Consider the following 16,011-nt stretch of genomic DNA (forward strand, 5'->3'; position numbering starts at 1 on the left):
CTGTTTGTACAATTATAACGATAAATATAAACAGAGAGCAAGACGGTGCCGGCATCTTGAAGTGTGACTCGTGAGCGATAGTAATCACCAGGGATGCCACATGATTTTTAAAAATGTCTGTGAAAAAGTCTGTGTATGTCTGTGCCTTTGTCTAAAATTCAAATAAATCAATTTACAGTCATAGAAATCTATCAAAAATTGTGTTTTTAAGCATTTGAAGACTAACGAAATAAGTTTCGATTGATATTTTAACAAAATAACAATTTAATGAAGTTTTTAACACCTCAAAAAATGTCTGACACGAGCTTAAATGTCTGTGAAACACAGACAAATCTGTGTATCTGGCATCCCTGGTAACCACAGAAGGTAAATGTTTCACGATGTCATGCAGGCCGTGACTTTAATTTGGAATATTTGGTGAATGATTGTTAGAAATGAAGGTTTTTTTTCAACAAATATTTATAAAATTAAATAATATCACCAATATATAACACTCTATCCACATTATGCTAAAGATTATTATTATTAAAATTATTCTTGCTGTTTTTTTCCTGTGTTGAATTGTGGACACTGAATGAAGCGATACAGTTGAAGCAAGTGCATTGCATGTGCCTAACTTAAGGCGAATTTGATGATGGAAGGGAAGGTTTCTTGATTTAATATTTATGGTTGTAATTCAAATTGATCCAAAATTTGAAATGACCACCAGATTTAGTTTAACTCGTATTTTTTTTGTTTTTCAGCCATAAATAATTTATCCTACACATTTTTTATCATAAATATTTTTTCCCAAAGTACACACAAAATTTAAGTTAATCAACTGAGAATTGAAGGCGAGCTATGATTTTGATTTTTTTACGTACCCTTTTTGTAATGCAATGTTTTATGTCAAAATATGGGAAACAAATGCAACGTTTGGAAACTGTATCATTTAAGTATTATGTATAGAAGAAAAGTCGATTTACATCATGGGGAATCAAACAAGTGTGATATGTGTTGATCAATGATCCCCACACACAAAACTATGAAAGCAAAGACAGAACAAGGATAGATTAAATGTAAAACGTGGATACGAAGTGCACGTTTTTTGATAATTAATTTCTATTTAGCAGTTCTCAGAGACTTTGGTAAGTGGTGAATATTTATATTTTGTTTTATTTGGAGAAAAAATTTAGATTTTTTATAAGGGTAATTCTCCGCCAACTCACACAGCAGTTGCCCCGACCCCCCTTCGATTAGCGAGAAACTTTGTCCTAAGGGGTAACTTTTGTCCCTGATCACGAATCCGAGGTTCATTTTTTGATATCTGGTGACGGAGGGGCGGTACGACCCCTTTTATTTTTGAGCATGCGAAAAAAGAGGTGGTTTTCAATAATTTGCAGCCTGAAACGGTGATGAGATAGAAATTTGGTGTCAAACAGACTTTTATGTCAAATTAGTTGCCCGATTTGATGGTGAACTCAGAATTCCGAAAAAACTTATTTTTCATCGAGCAAAACACTAAATAAGATTTAGAAACTGTGCCATTTTTGGAACATGTCATTTTAAGGGGTTACATACATGTAGAAAATCACAAAATTTCATATTACAAAAAATTTATTGAATCCACTTAAAAGATGATTTTCAATCACTCCTGAAAGTTTCATGAAGATATTTCATGATTTAACTAAGTTAGAGCCGATTTAGGCTCAGAATTTTGCCATGCGCAATGCCAACTGTCTAACTTTCTGAGCGTTTTTCTCTGAACACCAAGTTGATTTACGGGTGCCACGATATCTCGAGATGGGACGGACCAAATTGGCTGAAATTTTGGGTGAAGACTCTCAAGACATATCTCGTGTGCATGACGAAGGCCGATTTTGAAATTTTGAATTATCAAAAAATACAAAAATCACAAACTGGAGATTTTTTATATGTAAAACAGAAAAATATTTTTATCTTTTTTAAAAATATTTTTTTGAAAATCGACCTTCGTCATGCACACGGGACCGGTTTTACGAGTCTTCACCAAAATTTTGAGCCGATTTGGTCGAAGCAATGTTGAGATATCGTGGCATCCGTTTTTTGAAACTACAAACTTCAAATAGCTATATCTCGGCAACGGTACAACCAAATGGCTTCAAATTTGTTTTGTTAGTAGATGAAAATGTATATTTTAATGCCCTGAAAACAGATTTTGAAAAAAAGTTTAAGTGTGTGCTCAAAGCAATCTCTGACATTTTAGCCGATTTACATGTATGTAACCCCTTAAGGGAAATTTAATTTAATTCTCGAACCTACATTGACCCGGAAGGGTCATTTTTTCATTTAGAACAAAATTTTTCATTTTAAAATTTCGTGTTTTTTTTTCTAACTTTGCAGGGCTATTCTTTAGAGTGTAATAATGTTCTACAAAGTTGTAGAGCAGACAATTACAATTTTTTTGATATGTAAACATAATGGGTTTGCTTGTAAACATTACGAGTTATCGTGATTTTACGAAAAAATGTTTTGTAAAACTACCAACTTTTTCGAAACTTTTTTTTTCGTAAAATCGCGATAACTTGTGATGTTTACAAGCAAACCCCTTATGTTTACATATCAACATTTTTTTAATTATCTGCTCTACAATTTTTTAGAACATTATTACACTCTAAAAAATAACCCTGCAAAGTTAGAAAAATCACGAAATTTTAAAATTAAAAATTTTGTTCTAAATGAAAAAATGACCCTTCCGAATCAATGTAGATTCAAAAAGTTCATTATATTTCCCTTAAAATGACATGTTCCAACATTTTTTACAGTCGAGTAACGGAAAATGGCAATGTTTTTAACACTTTTACAGTGTTTTTTTTTTTTTGATGAAAAATAAGTTTTTTCGGAATTCTGAGAACGCCATCAAATCGGGCGTCTAATTTGACTTAAAAGTCCCTTTGACACCAAATTTCTATCTCATCACCGTTTCAGGCTGCAAATTATTGAAAAACACCTCTTTTTTCGCATGCTCCAAAATAAAAGGGGCCGTACCGCCCCTCCGTCACGAGATATCAAAAAACGGACCTCGGATTCGTGATCAGGGACAAAAGTTACCCCTTAGGACAAAGTTTCGCGCAAATCGAAGAGGGGTCGGGGCAACTTTTTCCGATTTCGTGTCAGTTGGTGGAGAATTACCCATAAAGTTTTTTTCTCATCTTTTTAGCGCAAAACAAAAATGATAATTCAAAAACATATGTTTTTGCTAGTTAATTGAGTTAGCAACCGAAAAGCACTTTACAAAAAAAGTGTTTCTATGTTCTATCTTCCTTAAAGAAATTTCAATTCAATTCAATTAGTGTTTTATTAGAATTTAACAGCCTTTGCAGGGAGGGTACATATTCCTAAGTTTAAATTTTGCTAGTTAAGTACTCTTTAATCACAAATAAATTTTGAGAAAAAATATCATGAAATTTATTATGAATTTCTTTGAGAGATTGCAGAAACAGCTACACCAGAAAACATCAGTGAAAATGAGCATGAATAAAATAGCATTCACATAACATTTCTCATTTTGGACAGCTTTGCATTGACAAACGATGAAAAATCAATCTGATATCTTGAACAATAATATTTTCATTTTTTAATTCTAGCCTTTTGAATGTATTTTTTTATCTAAGGCTTTTTCATCGTTTTCTGATACTTCAGATCAAAAAAGTTTAAATGAATAAAAATGATTTAAAAATAACGGAAAATTAGCAAAAATTGTCTAATTTCTTACAAGCCTCAAAAGCTCCAGCCGGTTACAATTAGCTGGGCATTTTTTTTAAGTTTTTTTTCATTTTTAATTTTTCTAAACAAACATTTCTTCACTTATACTAATTGTCTTTGTTTTATAGAAAAAATCTCTAATTTCATTATTTTATTTATTTTTAATGTTTATTTTTTTCTGGTTCTTTAAGTTGAACCAGAATATTCTGAACTATGATTAACAAATGTTATATTAAAACAAAATCAAAAGCCCAATATTGAAAAAAAATATCTGCCTTTAATTCGGGCTCATAAAAAATTCTGTTTCAAATAAGCAAAATGAAGCTTAAACTTAAAAAAATATTGATTTTGTTTTAAAATACATAATAAAAACCCTGACCTCACGACCTCACAAGGTGAGTCAACGCAAGAGTCTAGCCACCAAACAAAGGTCTCTTTACTATACTTTGCGGTCGCTGGGCTCATTCCAGATCTCTTGGTGTCTTGCAAACCGGTTTGGAGTTGGACGGAAAGCTTCAGAATATTTGCAATCCATTAACAAGTGGAAAATTTCAGGTCGGTACATATTATATTCAATAATAGATCATTGCTATTAATAATCAGTCCATTAAAAAGTAAAAGTTGTACCTACTTGAATCACATGGCAGGTACCAGCCATTTAAATGCAATTCAAACTTTGTCAATTTTCCTTAGACCTTTTCAGCTCCAAAATCCCAATCTCACCCACAAACACACAAAAAAAACAGCTGCTGCGCCCATAAAGTTCCAAAATCCAGCAAAACCAGAACAGACAACGGAAAACGATTCACCAAGGCCAACCTGATAGCGGCAGAAGTGCACATCCCAGCTAGCCTACAAGATCGCCATCCAGAGTGTGCTATGATGACCAGAATCCAAAGAAACGAAAGCAAAACAAGAATTAGCACAGCCAAAGAAGGTGCGCGCGCTCAGCATCAAGTCACCTCCACGATCACCGCCTCAGTAGGCTTCATTACATCGCGGACCAGCGGCCAGCTTGGATCGCTATTTTTTGTTGCTACTACTCTACTCTGCGTTACTCTCGTCCAGGTGTGACTGCCTACCTAGTACAATCACGATCGCGCGCGACTTAAGTGAATCAGTGTTCTACGCGTGAGGCGTAAGGCCAAGTTCAAGTTAAGCTGCTGCTGTTGGTGGACGCGGGCGAAAGGTTGAGCACAATCAACAACTGGATTTTCAAGTTCACACGCGAGCTGCAGTACAGTATGTAAAGGTCGTGAACACCCAGGCCTCAGCTGGAAAAGGAAAGAAAACAATAACAGTTTAAGTGTACGCGAATCTTCCGTGACCGCGGACCAGTTGACAAAGTGCAGTGACTGGAGAAGAACGTTTCAAGAAGAGCCAGAAGAGATGTCGATCAAGCGTAACGAGCAGGATGTTCCGTACATCGAATTGGGTGAAGAGTTCAAGATCTACGTGCAAGCAGATGAGTACACCGACCCGAAGCTGTTGGCCAAAGCCGCGGCAGAGATCAACGAAACACCGGAAAGGGTCCAAGAAGCGCTGGCAGAACTTCGAGAACTCCTGAAACAGGAACCGGATCTTCACATCCCACATGAAGACGACAAATTTCTGCGGAAATTTTTGCGTGCCTGCAAGTACGATGTCCAGAAAACGTACCAGATGATTCAGTTTGCCTACCGGATGAAGATCAACGGAAAGGAGTACTACGAAAATACCCCAAATCCGTCCTCGATCAGACACGTGTTCGACGAAGGAATGATCTGGTACATGCCGGAAAGGGACGCCGACGGGGCGGCAGTGTGCGTCGTTGAGGTTGGAAGTGAGTATTCTGAAGGGATGAAATTTGAATATTATTTTGTCAAACCAGTTTTATTTGCGTGACTCCCTTAAGGGGGAATGATTCAGCTTATTTTGTTTACCGTTTTTTGAAAATTTCATCTGCGCGAACCGGTTTATGAACGCAATTCTACGGAATTTGTTGAAGCATTATAGCCTCATTAGATAGAGGTTGCTAAAAGAATTACCTGGAATTTTCTTAACTTTGTGTCACCGCTCCGTTGGAATGGAGAAAATTCTGTTCTAAAACTTTGAATACTACAATAAAAAGAGTTATTTTTGTTCAATCACAAATGTTTAGAAAATTGCGTTGCTGAAAATGGGAGTTAACTTTAATCAAGACTTTTTCATTCGGCAAATCTATTTAAAATATTTTTTTTTGTTAAAACTGTGAATTGTCATGTTTTTATTATTTTTTTTTTTTATTTCTTTGGCCAGAGTCAAGAAACATATTTTTTTGAAAAAAAAATTTGCACCAGTTATTGGCTTATGTTATTGGCCCAATTTTATTTCAAGTTTTTGACATTTTCTAATCAAAGGGCAATATAATTTTGCTGGAAATAGACACTTTCATAACAAAAAAAAACTTGTGCATTCTATTGTCAACTATTTAGGATTTATTGTGAAACGTTTATTTCTGCATTTTAAATCAAATAAGAATTTTCATAGCATTTCACACAATTTTAAATCCGATCGGCAAAAAATGTTTTTTTAGGAAAATTATATTTTTATAAATTCATTGATATTTTGTTGATTTTTCATTGGTATTTACAGCATCATGATTTTTATAATGATAAAAGCATTTTGTAAAACAGTTCTTTTCTTTCCAAAATTTTGGCTCGATTTTACTCTTTTTTTAGGGCTGGTAATTTTTGATAAATCCAGCATTCAATTAAAAAAAAACCCTTTGTTTTTCAAAGGTTTTTTTTCTTTTTAATGGTTTATTTATGTCAGCAAATTTGTCCAAGTTCGAAGTCCGACTCTCAAAAAAATCATAAGATTCCATTCAAAAAACATTTTTCTGAATTGAAAAAATGTTGTGAGCTACTCGTTACAAAACTTGTTTTTATACAGTGTTGAAAAAAAATGATAAAATGTATCTGGCCTGCTTAATTTTCACATTTTTACACGTCGGTGATACAATTGACTTTTTTTTTTAAATATCTCAGAGTCAACATTATTTTGACAACAGTGTGTAGAAATATGTTTTGTAAGTCATTTACATCTAAATTTTGCAACAAAATACAGTTTATCTCTTGAAACTTAGAAATTAGCGACCTGCATCAATATTTGCTAGAGTTTTGTGCATTGGTCACCTGAGAACCAATACTATCCATTAAAAGTCCTCCGATTTGGCTAAAATTTGGCATTGAAGTTCCTTGGCCAAAATAATGATACCCGTTTTTTCGATCAGGGTGTTCCTATCCGAAATAGGGTGGTAAAAAATGACGTTTTTTGTCGATTTATCGAAATCATATCTCCGTAACGGAAACTTTTCAAAAGAAATTTATTAGTTGGGCTTTCAAGGAAAAATATAATGAGGTCCGAAAACACTTGCTGAATATTTGAAAAGGTCCTATGAAAATTGCATTTGCTGATTTGAAAGTCTCGGAACCAAATAGCTCGCATCTTAAAAAAATATTTTTTCTTAGTTCCTTTTATGTTACATAAAATATCTTTAAATAGCGAATTTCCATGAACAGGATTCGGAGACATGAATTTTTGAACATAAAAACTGGGTTTTTTGACTCATCGCGCGTTGAAACGGAAAAATTACGAAAACGGGAAAAATGCATTTTTTACTAAAACTGCGACAATCTGAACAAAATAGCGATGACTCATACTGGTTTGGCTACTAAAATTTGTGTAATTCAAATAGGCAAAAACACAATTTTTTTGATCACCGTATTTCGGATAGATGCATCTTAATCTCTAAACAAAATAATATAGAGCAGGGAATTCCATTGCCAAATTTGATACAAATCGCTGGATTCACTGAGTGCTTAATTATAGGAAACGTATCAAAGGTATCGTAGATCAAAACTTTTTAAGATCACAAAGAGTTTAATTTGAACCAGGAATAAAATAAAACTTAGCTGTTCGCAAAAACAAGAACTTATTCAATAGATGACTTTGCAAATTGAAACAACGACAAAAAAAAACAAAATTCTCAATTCCTAAATTCTCTTCAAACACTCAAATCAATCACTTAAACCGTCACCCTACAGAGAAGTGGAACACATCAAAGGTATCGATAATCGAGCTGATCGCCGCCATCCGGTTTTCGGTGGAGGCCGCCCTGCTCGATCCGGAGACCCAGCTGCACGGCATGAAGGTCATCTTCGACACCGAGGGCCTCTCGATGGCGCAGATCGCCCAGAACACGCCAAAGCACGCCTGCATGATCCTGGACTGGGCCCAGAAGGCGTGCCCGTTCCGGTTGCGGGGCGTCCACGTGGTCAACAACTCGATGCTGTTCAACATTCTGTTTGCCATTTTTAAGCCGTTTATCTCGAAGGAGCTGCGCGATGTGGTACGTATCTTCGTTGCATGATCGTTATAGCTGGTTTTGGACCGATCGTATGCTAATCAACGCCTACTTCCTGTATGTCTGTTTGTTCGTTCGATCTCGCGTAGATCTTCTTCCACAACAAAGACTGGAAATCGCTGGCCAATCATGTCAACCCCAGCTGCTTACGGCCCAAGTACGGTGGATCACTCGCGGCGCCAGAGTACGAAGGTCGTCTGCTGGGAGATTTTCTGCAACTTTACGACAAATATTTCGACAGTAAGTAGACAGAGTGCCGTTCGTTGTCGGTGCTTGATGGCTGATTGTGATAACTTGCTCTCTAGGTCGTGGTAGTTTAAGTTTCTTATCCACAGCCGGCGATCCCTTTGTTAAGAGGGTCGTACATAAGCCACATCGTCGTCACTTGGGGATGCGATTTCAATCATTCAAACGCTATTTCCTTTGAAGCTTTAGTTTTAGATTTGAAAATCAATTTAAGTAAAAGAAAATGTTGAGTCGCTCAACAACCTTACACACGTGGCTTATGGATGACCCCCTAGTCAAACTGCTGGGAATCGCTAGTTCCTATTATTCACACATTTTCCCATTGTATCGTTTTTTTCCGTTTTATTACCCGCTTCTTTCAACACAGCTCTCGACGGTTACGGCTACGCAGAGGGCAGCCAAAAGCGCAAATCCAAGTGAGCTGTGTGCTGTGAACAACCCCCCTCCCAGAGATCACTAACTTCTTAGCGACGACCTGCTGCTGCTGACCTTATACCGGCTTGATGATTTGTAGACCTGTGCGTGTGCGCCTACTTTGTCAAGCTTGATCAACCGTACAAACGCCCCGAATTGTGCTCTATTCTTGCTTTGACGCAAGCGAAAAGTGTGGAAATTTTGTTTATTTATTAATAATTTGCCAACCTGTGCAAAACGATGACGTTGTTTAGATGGGAAAAAAGAATAAAGAAGCAACAAAAAAACTAGTTTCTGACTCAATTCGCATCAATCGCAATCTTTGAGAAAGAAATCCCGTCATGACTCAAGCTTATGCCAAAATGTAGAAAGACTGAAGCAACAATAAAAATAAAAAAATCTTGAAGGTAAAAGACGTAAAACCATTCCGCGTCCGCCAGGTAAGCCCAAAATGCAGGCCAAGTGGTGACCGGCATTGTCCCGGGGAGGGCAACGACAACGAACCACTTTCATGGATTAGTGTACAGCCTGCTACGTCGTCTGCTGCTGAGTACTGATGCTGGTAGAATAAACAATTAAGTGTGCGATTCGGCTCGCCACAGGGTAGACGACACTGAATGTTTGGCTCGCGGTCAGCCGTACTTGGTATGTCACCACACAAATGAATGAGGGGAGTTATGGCGGATGGTGGAAGGAGTTGAGAGACATTTTTTACAAATTTGATTAAATGTCTTCCATTCATGAAATTTAAAATGTTTTAGTCATTCCTAAGACAATTCAAAAATATTTTTTAACAGCTTTTTTTATAATAGTTCTGAAATTGCCACTAGAATTTAAATAAAAAAAGAATCATTTAAATCTATTTAAAAACAAAACTAATTGTTTTGTAAAATTACTTAAACATGGTTTTGCAGCTCTCAATGAGCAAGTTCTTTTTAATCGATTTTTTCGCACAATATTTCAATATTATTTTTATAGATTTTGGTTAATCAAGCAGACATTGAACAGCAGCATAAGTACATCGATTTACATGTTTACATTACCTATTCAGACTAAAGTCCCGGTCTACTCCAATTGATGGTACTTAATCCCCCCCTCTTCTCCACAGTTTCTCTTAAAAAATCATAGGGCAGAAAAATATTTACTGACAAAAAATTAGAGCGTCCAATTTCCCGTCCCGGGAAAAAAAATCCCGGGAATTCCCGGGATTTCTCGAAAAAAAATATTTCCCGTTTCCCGGGAAATTTGTAAATTTCCCGGGAATTCCCGAAATTCAAACGGAAGTATACATTTTCTTAAATTTTGGAACTATTTTTTTTAAATGCTTTAAAAAAATAATGAATGAACAAACTCAACATGATTTTGTTCAATTAAATGTATTTTTTGGTTTATATATAATTATACAGATTATCAGAAATTATGATATCAGAATTATTTCTGCTAATATTAATTTTTGAAGCAACTGGGAATAGATCTTGCTTAATGAGTATCAAATTATTACAATTAGTTAAGCTTTTAACAGATTGATGTTAAACAATATTAACTCCTTACCTCCAAATTAAAATTGAGATTTTTTTACGATTTTGTTTACCATGATCAAATGAAATGAAAATCGAATTTGTGCTAAAAGACAATTGGTTGAATACCTAGTGCTAAACAAATTACAATTTGAAGTAAAAGAATTATGGAGCACAGGTGCAATCACTGGTGTTAGAGGGTTAAATGTGAAAAAATAGAAGACTTTTTGTGGAAATGATGTTAATTTATCTCAAAAAATGCAAAAATATAATCAAAGCTTGCTTCAAATATTTGAAAACATTGGGTTGTTTGGAGTAAAACCAACACTAAAAAGCTTTACCATTTGTTCAAGAGCTGAAACCAGTATTTGACATGAAAAAAAAATAATTTCTGCATGTTTTTTTTTTTTTCTCATTTCAATAAACTGGTCAAAGAGACAAGTTTAAAAGAAATTTTATGATTGTGGATTATGGATTCATTTAAAAAAAAAATATTTCTCATAAAATATACCAAAATACATTTCTTTTTGTAGTTGAAGGATTTTTTACATGCAGTCATGCTGTTAATTGATCTTCACACTTATTTAAACCATTAATGTTGATGTCCTATACAATTTGGTTGCATAATATTAATTAAAACCAAGATCATTACAATTTTCAATAAATTTCAAATTTCCCGGGAATTCCCGGGATTTCCCGGGAAATTATCTGAAAATTTCCCGTTTCCCGGGAAATTTGTAACCCCGGGAAATTGGACGCTCTACAAAAAATCATTAAAAAACCTTGCAAAATCGATTGTAAACTGTTCAAAATACAGTGCTTATTTCTGTGTTGTTATCAACTAAAGATATCTTAAGCTTTCAACAAATTTATAATTTTGACGCCAATTAAAAAATATATTTTCACAAATTCATTGACTTTTTTTTTGGAAGCAGGCTTGAAATTTTATTAAGTTTTTCTTATTTTTTTTTCTTCTGTTTGAGAACCAACGAGCTCAGAGCAGAAAATATTTGTCAATATTAAAATAGGAGATCTGTATTTTCTTAAAAATAAATCTGTATTTTATCTGCGGCATGTCAAATTCGAAGCAACAGAACATTTTTTGATTTTTTAACAGCAGATTTATGTTTTTCAATCATATTAAAGCATAATTCCATTACTAAATTGTTGAAACTTTTAAATTAAATCATTTAAAAAAATCTGTATATACAGATTTTGTGATTTTTGAGATCGAAAAATCTATATAATAGAGATTTATCTGTATATCTGGCATGGCTGACATACATTAACAGGATTCTAAGATATGATTTATTGAAAAAATATATATATCGGGTTTCGGTATACCAATCGTACCTAAACTACCATACTTCTCCTTCGAAATGAATTCCCAGTAAATTTTGCTGGAGACGCATGGTACTTAATGTTCAATTTATGCACCGAATTCCGCTACACTGAACCCTTGTTGGTAGGTCACTTTTTCGTTTGACACATTCTAGTTTGTACCAGATTGGTTTGGGTTTTAAGTGTATGTTGTTGTTTATTTTATGAACGTTACTTTAACTTAGAACTTAGAGAGGTTCGTCACTTTTTTAAGTTTAAAAAAATGTAAGAATCTTAAAAATAAAAAAATACATATGTATTTATAATGACAACAATGACTTGAGAATACTGAAACAAAAAACACATTTTCAAAGCTACTTTTTATTCCATATAAAAAATTTACCCTCAAATCCAGAGTTTTTTTTTTTTGAAGAGGACCAATAAACTATTGTCTTTCATATTTTTATAGGACCTAATCAAAAAAAAAATCTAGAAATGCCCATTTTTCGATTTTTTTTATTTTATGTTATACGTTCTTCAAAATTTACAATAGCATTATTGAAAACACGAAATCAAAAAACAAATATCCTCGACCCCTCCTTGACTTTTTGTGAAACTTTGTTTTCTGAGGTAATTTTGGTCCATTTCTTTCAAGGTAAATTTTTTCGGTAGCTTGTGACGTAGTGGCGTTATGACCCCTTTTATTTTTTAATACAGTCCAGACTCGATTATCCGGAGGCCTTGGCAAAATTTTACTTCTTATAATCAAAACTTCGGATAATCGAATCCCGAAAAAAATATTTTTTCGTTGAATTATTTTTGATTGTTGGGCTTCAGAATGACCCCTGAACTACTCTAAAGTAATTAAAAATTTTTAAATCCAACATTGCGGCCAAAATATCGGTGATGTAATTTTGAAAAACATGCATTTTTAAATTTTACAGGCAATTAACCATTCAAATTTGACTAAAATGGGGTCGTAGAACTCGAATTTGATGTTAAAAGCAAAAAAAATACGACAAAAACACTTTTTTTGTTCGTGATTCGATTATATGAAGTCCCATACAAACCTTCAGATAATCGAGTCTGGACTGTAAAAAATAACTTTTTTATCAATAGTTTGCTGCCTGAAACGATAATGATTTGGAAAATGGAAAACTTCTATTTAAAATTGGGGTTGACAGTTAAAGGGGAATAAAATTTCCAACGAGAATCTCATTTTTGGATGAAGGTAGCGCACCATGCAGACAAAACCGTAAGGAAATTTGGTTTTTCATACACTTTTGCGAATTTTCAGGTACAAACTGCATCCTCAAATATCAATGGGTAATTGTTGATCGAATTTTTATATTTGGCCCAGAGTCTCAAAACAGCCCAAGGGACAATATTCAGCTTGTGGAGCGGGATTTAGAAAAGAAGTACCATATTCTGGGCATTCTACTATATATTCAATATTCAGTTCATTAGTTTATCTCGATTGTGCTGATGATGATAGAAATTATTGAAATATACTCTCGGAAACACTCCAAAGTGCATTTTTCGAATGATCTCTATCGGTGTTTTATTAAATAATCATGTTATCAGCTTTTTTCACTACATGCATCCTGATAACAAAATTGATACAATAAAGGTCCGTAAATATACTTTTTTTCTCCAAAACAATTCCGTAATCTGTAATCCAGCCCCGCCAACCAACCAGCCAGGGGTCCACAATGCTCAAGTGTTTGCTATCAATTCCTTCGCTGCCAAACAAATCAATCCCCCGATAAGAAAGAAGCTTAAGCCCGATACTTATACCGAATCTTAACCCCAGCGGTTGCTTAGTCCCGGTTAAGGTTCGGCGTCGTACAAGTCGTCTTTCTATCGCTGCCAAGGTCAACCAAATGTCGTTCGAATTGGATGTTGGTCCTCCGAGCACCGAGGTGCTAGAAGTTGCCCGCCAGGAACTCCGGGAAACTCCGGAGGTTAGGGCGGCTGCGATTTTGGAACTAAGGAAGCTGCTTCAAGCGGCCACGGATTTGAGCTTCCCCGATGACGATGACTTCTTGGTGGCATTTTTGCGACCCAGCCACTTTTACGTGGACAGTGCGCTCATGTTGGTAGGTTTGGATCGGGGGAGGTCATGAGTTTTTGGGTTGCTTTGATGTTTTGCGCGGGTTCATTTTAGATGAGGAATCTGGCGGAGTTTTTGAAGACCCACAGCGATATCAAGAACGTGCTGCCGGTGGATCTGAAGGATGAGATTTGCAACTACAACTTGGTGACGGTGCTGACCAATCGGGACCAGCGAGGTCGTCGAATGGTTGTGGTGCACATGGGCGAGATCTGGGACCCGAAAGCGGTCAGTGAGGACAAGATCTTTGCCATTCTGTACACCATCCATAAGCTGGCCGTAATGGAGCAGACCACGCAGATCAACGGTGCCGTTGTGCTGTACGACTTTGAGGGGCTGGGCATGAAACAGGTCAAGGGAATGTCCCCGGGAGGTACGAAGCGACTGTTGTCCTTCATCCAGGAAGCGGCTCCGCTGCGAATCAAGGGAGTTCACTTTGTCAAGGAACCGATGCTGTTCAACATGGTGTGGGCCCTGATGAAGCCGTTTGTGAATGATAAGCTCAAGAAGAGGGTAAGCTACCGACTTCAACTTAAATTCAAGAACTCCTAATGATCCCAAATTCAACTCCCAGATGTACTTCCACGGCAGTGACATGAAGAAGCTGCATGCCCACGTGAACGCAGACTGCTTGCCGGCAAACTACGGCGGAACTCTACCCGCGTTGAACTACGGCTCCAAGGATTGGTACCCTACGATGGAAAAGCACAGTGACTTCATCAAGAAGTTCAACTCGGCCGGTTTCAAATAAGAGCGTGCGCTCCTTTACGTACAAATAGACTGAAATAAATTGTGTGTTTGACAAAACTATTAAAAACTGCCAACCTCGAGCAAACATCGTCGTGGTTTTAATCGCAGTTGGCACTGCACAGACTGCAACTACGTGGTGGATAATAAAAGCGCTGCCCAGCCGGCCGGGCCAATATTTATTCACGGCACGGCTTGCTGTGTTTGCTTGTTTGCGTGGGGTTGCGCGTCAGGGTAGAATGTATGCGCTTGCGTGTGCTCGCGCGCTTTTAACAGGTGATCACGTCATTTGCGCGAAAAGCTCAGCTATGGTTGCTGTGATATTTTGGAAAAAGCTTGGTTGGGCTGGTAGCAGTGATTTAGGAGCTTTCGATTTGCGTAGCCTGAGTGACGAACTCGTTTTTGGTATTTATTTTGTTTCAAATATTTTTTGGCTGTAACCATTCTTGAACAATTTGTTACACAATAGCTCAAAACTATCACACATTTTTTTTTGAATATCGTAGAGATTTAACCTTATCCCCTTAAGCACCAACACTTCCCACATTCCAAATGCTTTTTCTATTCCCTGGAACGATGTTGAGATGGGCTGTCATGATGTTGTCTGTCCTTTCCTGGTAGGTTTGGTTTTAATTCCGTTTAATTAATTCGTAAGCATATCCGGTGCTGGATAGTCATCACGTAGGTATATAAGACATACCTATATGAGACGAAATCCAGTCTGCTTTCTATTAAAATCAGGATCCCCAAGTGAAGTGAAGTGACAGCCTCCAAATTTGTTTGGAGAACCCAAAAAAAAACAGCCATATTTTTCTATGTTTCAGTGCACAATGTATCACATAATACTTTATGCTTGACGACTATGCTTGTAAAAAATCTCAAAATTCATTTCATTTTTTTTTCTATAAAATTCACGTAGTTTTTTTTAGATTTGCGGCAAAAAAAATCTTAATTTTCAATCACCTGAAGTGTGCTTTTGATTTTTTTTGAAAAAAAACTTCAAAAAAAAATTTTGAACGATAAATCTTTTTTACATTAAAATAATTCAAAAATAAAACAGATATAATTAGACAACGAAATGCATATGATTTGATTTATTTTTACAAAACTTCCAATCTGTTTTTTTAACGACATCAGAAACCTGTTTTGAAATGTATAACTTTGTTGGGTTGGTTAAAATATTTCAACCGCTTATGTTTGGTGAAGCCGTTGATCATTTTCGAAGAAATTTGATCATCACTATAAAATATTTTGTATTAAATTCAATTTAGCGAATTTCAGCACCAAAAGGAATCAGCATGTGCCGGTTGTTACCATCTTGAAGCCACTGAAGGAATTTTTGATCTAAATCAACTGTGCTTCAAAATTTATACAATTTTGTGGCACAGTCATTGACGTCCTAGTTGGCGATCAATGATTAATGACGATTTCCATAACTTTACAAGGAATGGGATAATCGTTACCAAAAGGAATCAGCATGTGTAGGGCTCTATTCTAAACAACTTATTGAAGGAATTTTGTCAAAATATTGAAAACGACGCAAA

The 16,011-nt window shown here is 35.7% G+C and overlaps 2 protein-coding genes across 2 annotated transcripts; both read left to right on the forward strand.

Moving 5' to 3' along the window:
- The first annotated feature begins 4,488 nt into the window (after positions 1 to 4,488).
- On the forward strand, positions 4,489 to 9,073 carry LOC6047220 (clavesin-1). The gene is made up of 4 exons (XM_001864269.2): positions 4,489 to 5,545; positions 7,791 to 8,095; positions 8,200 to 8,350; positions 8,724 to 9,073. Exons 1-4 carry the CDS (start codon positions 5,113 to 5,115, stop codon positions 8,774 to 8,776), a joined length of 942 nt encoding a protein of 313 aa, XP_001864304.2. The 5' UTR covers positions 4,489 to 5,112; the 3' UTR covers positions 8,777 to 9,073.
- Positions 9,074 to 13,406: 4,333 nt separating this feature from the next.
- On the forward strand, positions 13,407 to 14,557 carry LOC6047221 (alpha-tocopherol transfer protein-like). The gene is made up of 3 exons (XM_001864270.2): positions 13,407 to 13,706; positions 13,775 to 14,233; positions 14,295 to 14,557. Exons 1-3 carry the CDS (start codon positions 13,491 to 13,493, stop codon positions 14,469 to 14,471), a joined length of 852 nt encoding a protein of 283 aa, XP_001864305.2. The 5' UTR covers positions 13,407 to 13,490; the 3' UTR covers positions 14,472 to 14,557.
- Positions 14,558 to 16,011: the final 1,454 nt, after the last annotated feature.

The sequence above is a fragment of the Culex quinquefasciatus genome, chromosome 2 (genome assembly GCF_015732765.1).
Source record: "Culex quinquefasciatus strain JHB chromosome 2, VPISU_Cqui_1.0_pri_paternal, whole genome shotgun sequence".
Classification (NCBI taxonomy): Eukaryota; Metazoa; Arthropoda; class Insecta; order Diptera; family Culicidae; genus Culex; species Culex quinquefasciatus.

Excerpts from the sequence above, each read along its gene's own strand:
- LOC6047220 (XM_001864269.2), top strand. The coding sequence starts at position 5,113 with ATGTCGATCAAGCGTAACGAGCAGGATGTTCCGTACATCGAATTGGGT. Across the intron at positions 8,096-8,199 it reads CGAAGGAGCTGCGCGATGTG|ATCTTCTTCCACAACAAAGA; the intron begins GTACGTATCTTC and ends GATCTCGCGTAG. Across the intron at positions 8,351-8,723 it reads TTACGACAAATATTTCGACA|CTCTCGACGGTTACGGCTAC; the intron begins GTAAGTAGACAG and ends CTTTCAACACAG.
- LOC6047221 (XM_001864270.2), top strand. The coding sequence starts at position 13,491 with ATGTCGTTCGAATTGGATGTTGGTCCTCCGAGCACCGAGGTGCTAGAA. Across the intron at positions 13,707-13,774 it reads TGGACAGTGCGCTCATGTTG|ATGAGGAATCTGGCGGAGTT; the intron begins GTAGGTTTGGAT and ends GGTTCATTTTAG. Across the intron at positions 14,234-14,294 it reads ATGATAAGCTCAAGAAGAGG|ATGTACTTCCACGGCAGTGA; the intron begins GTAAGCTACCGA and ends TTCAACTCCCAG.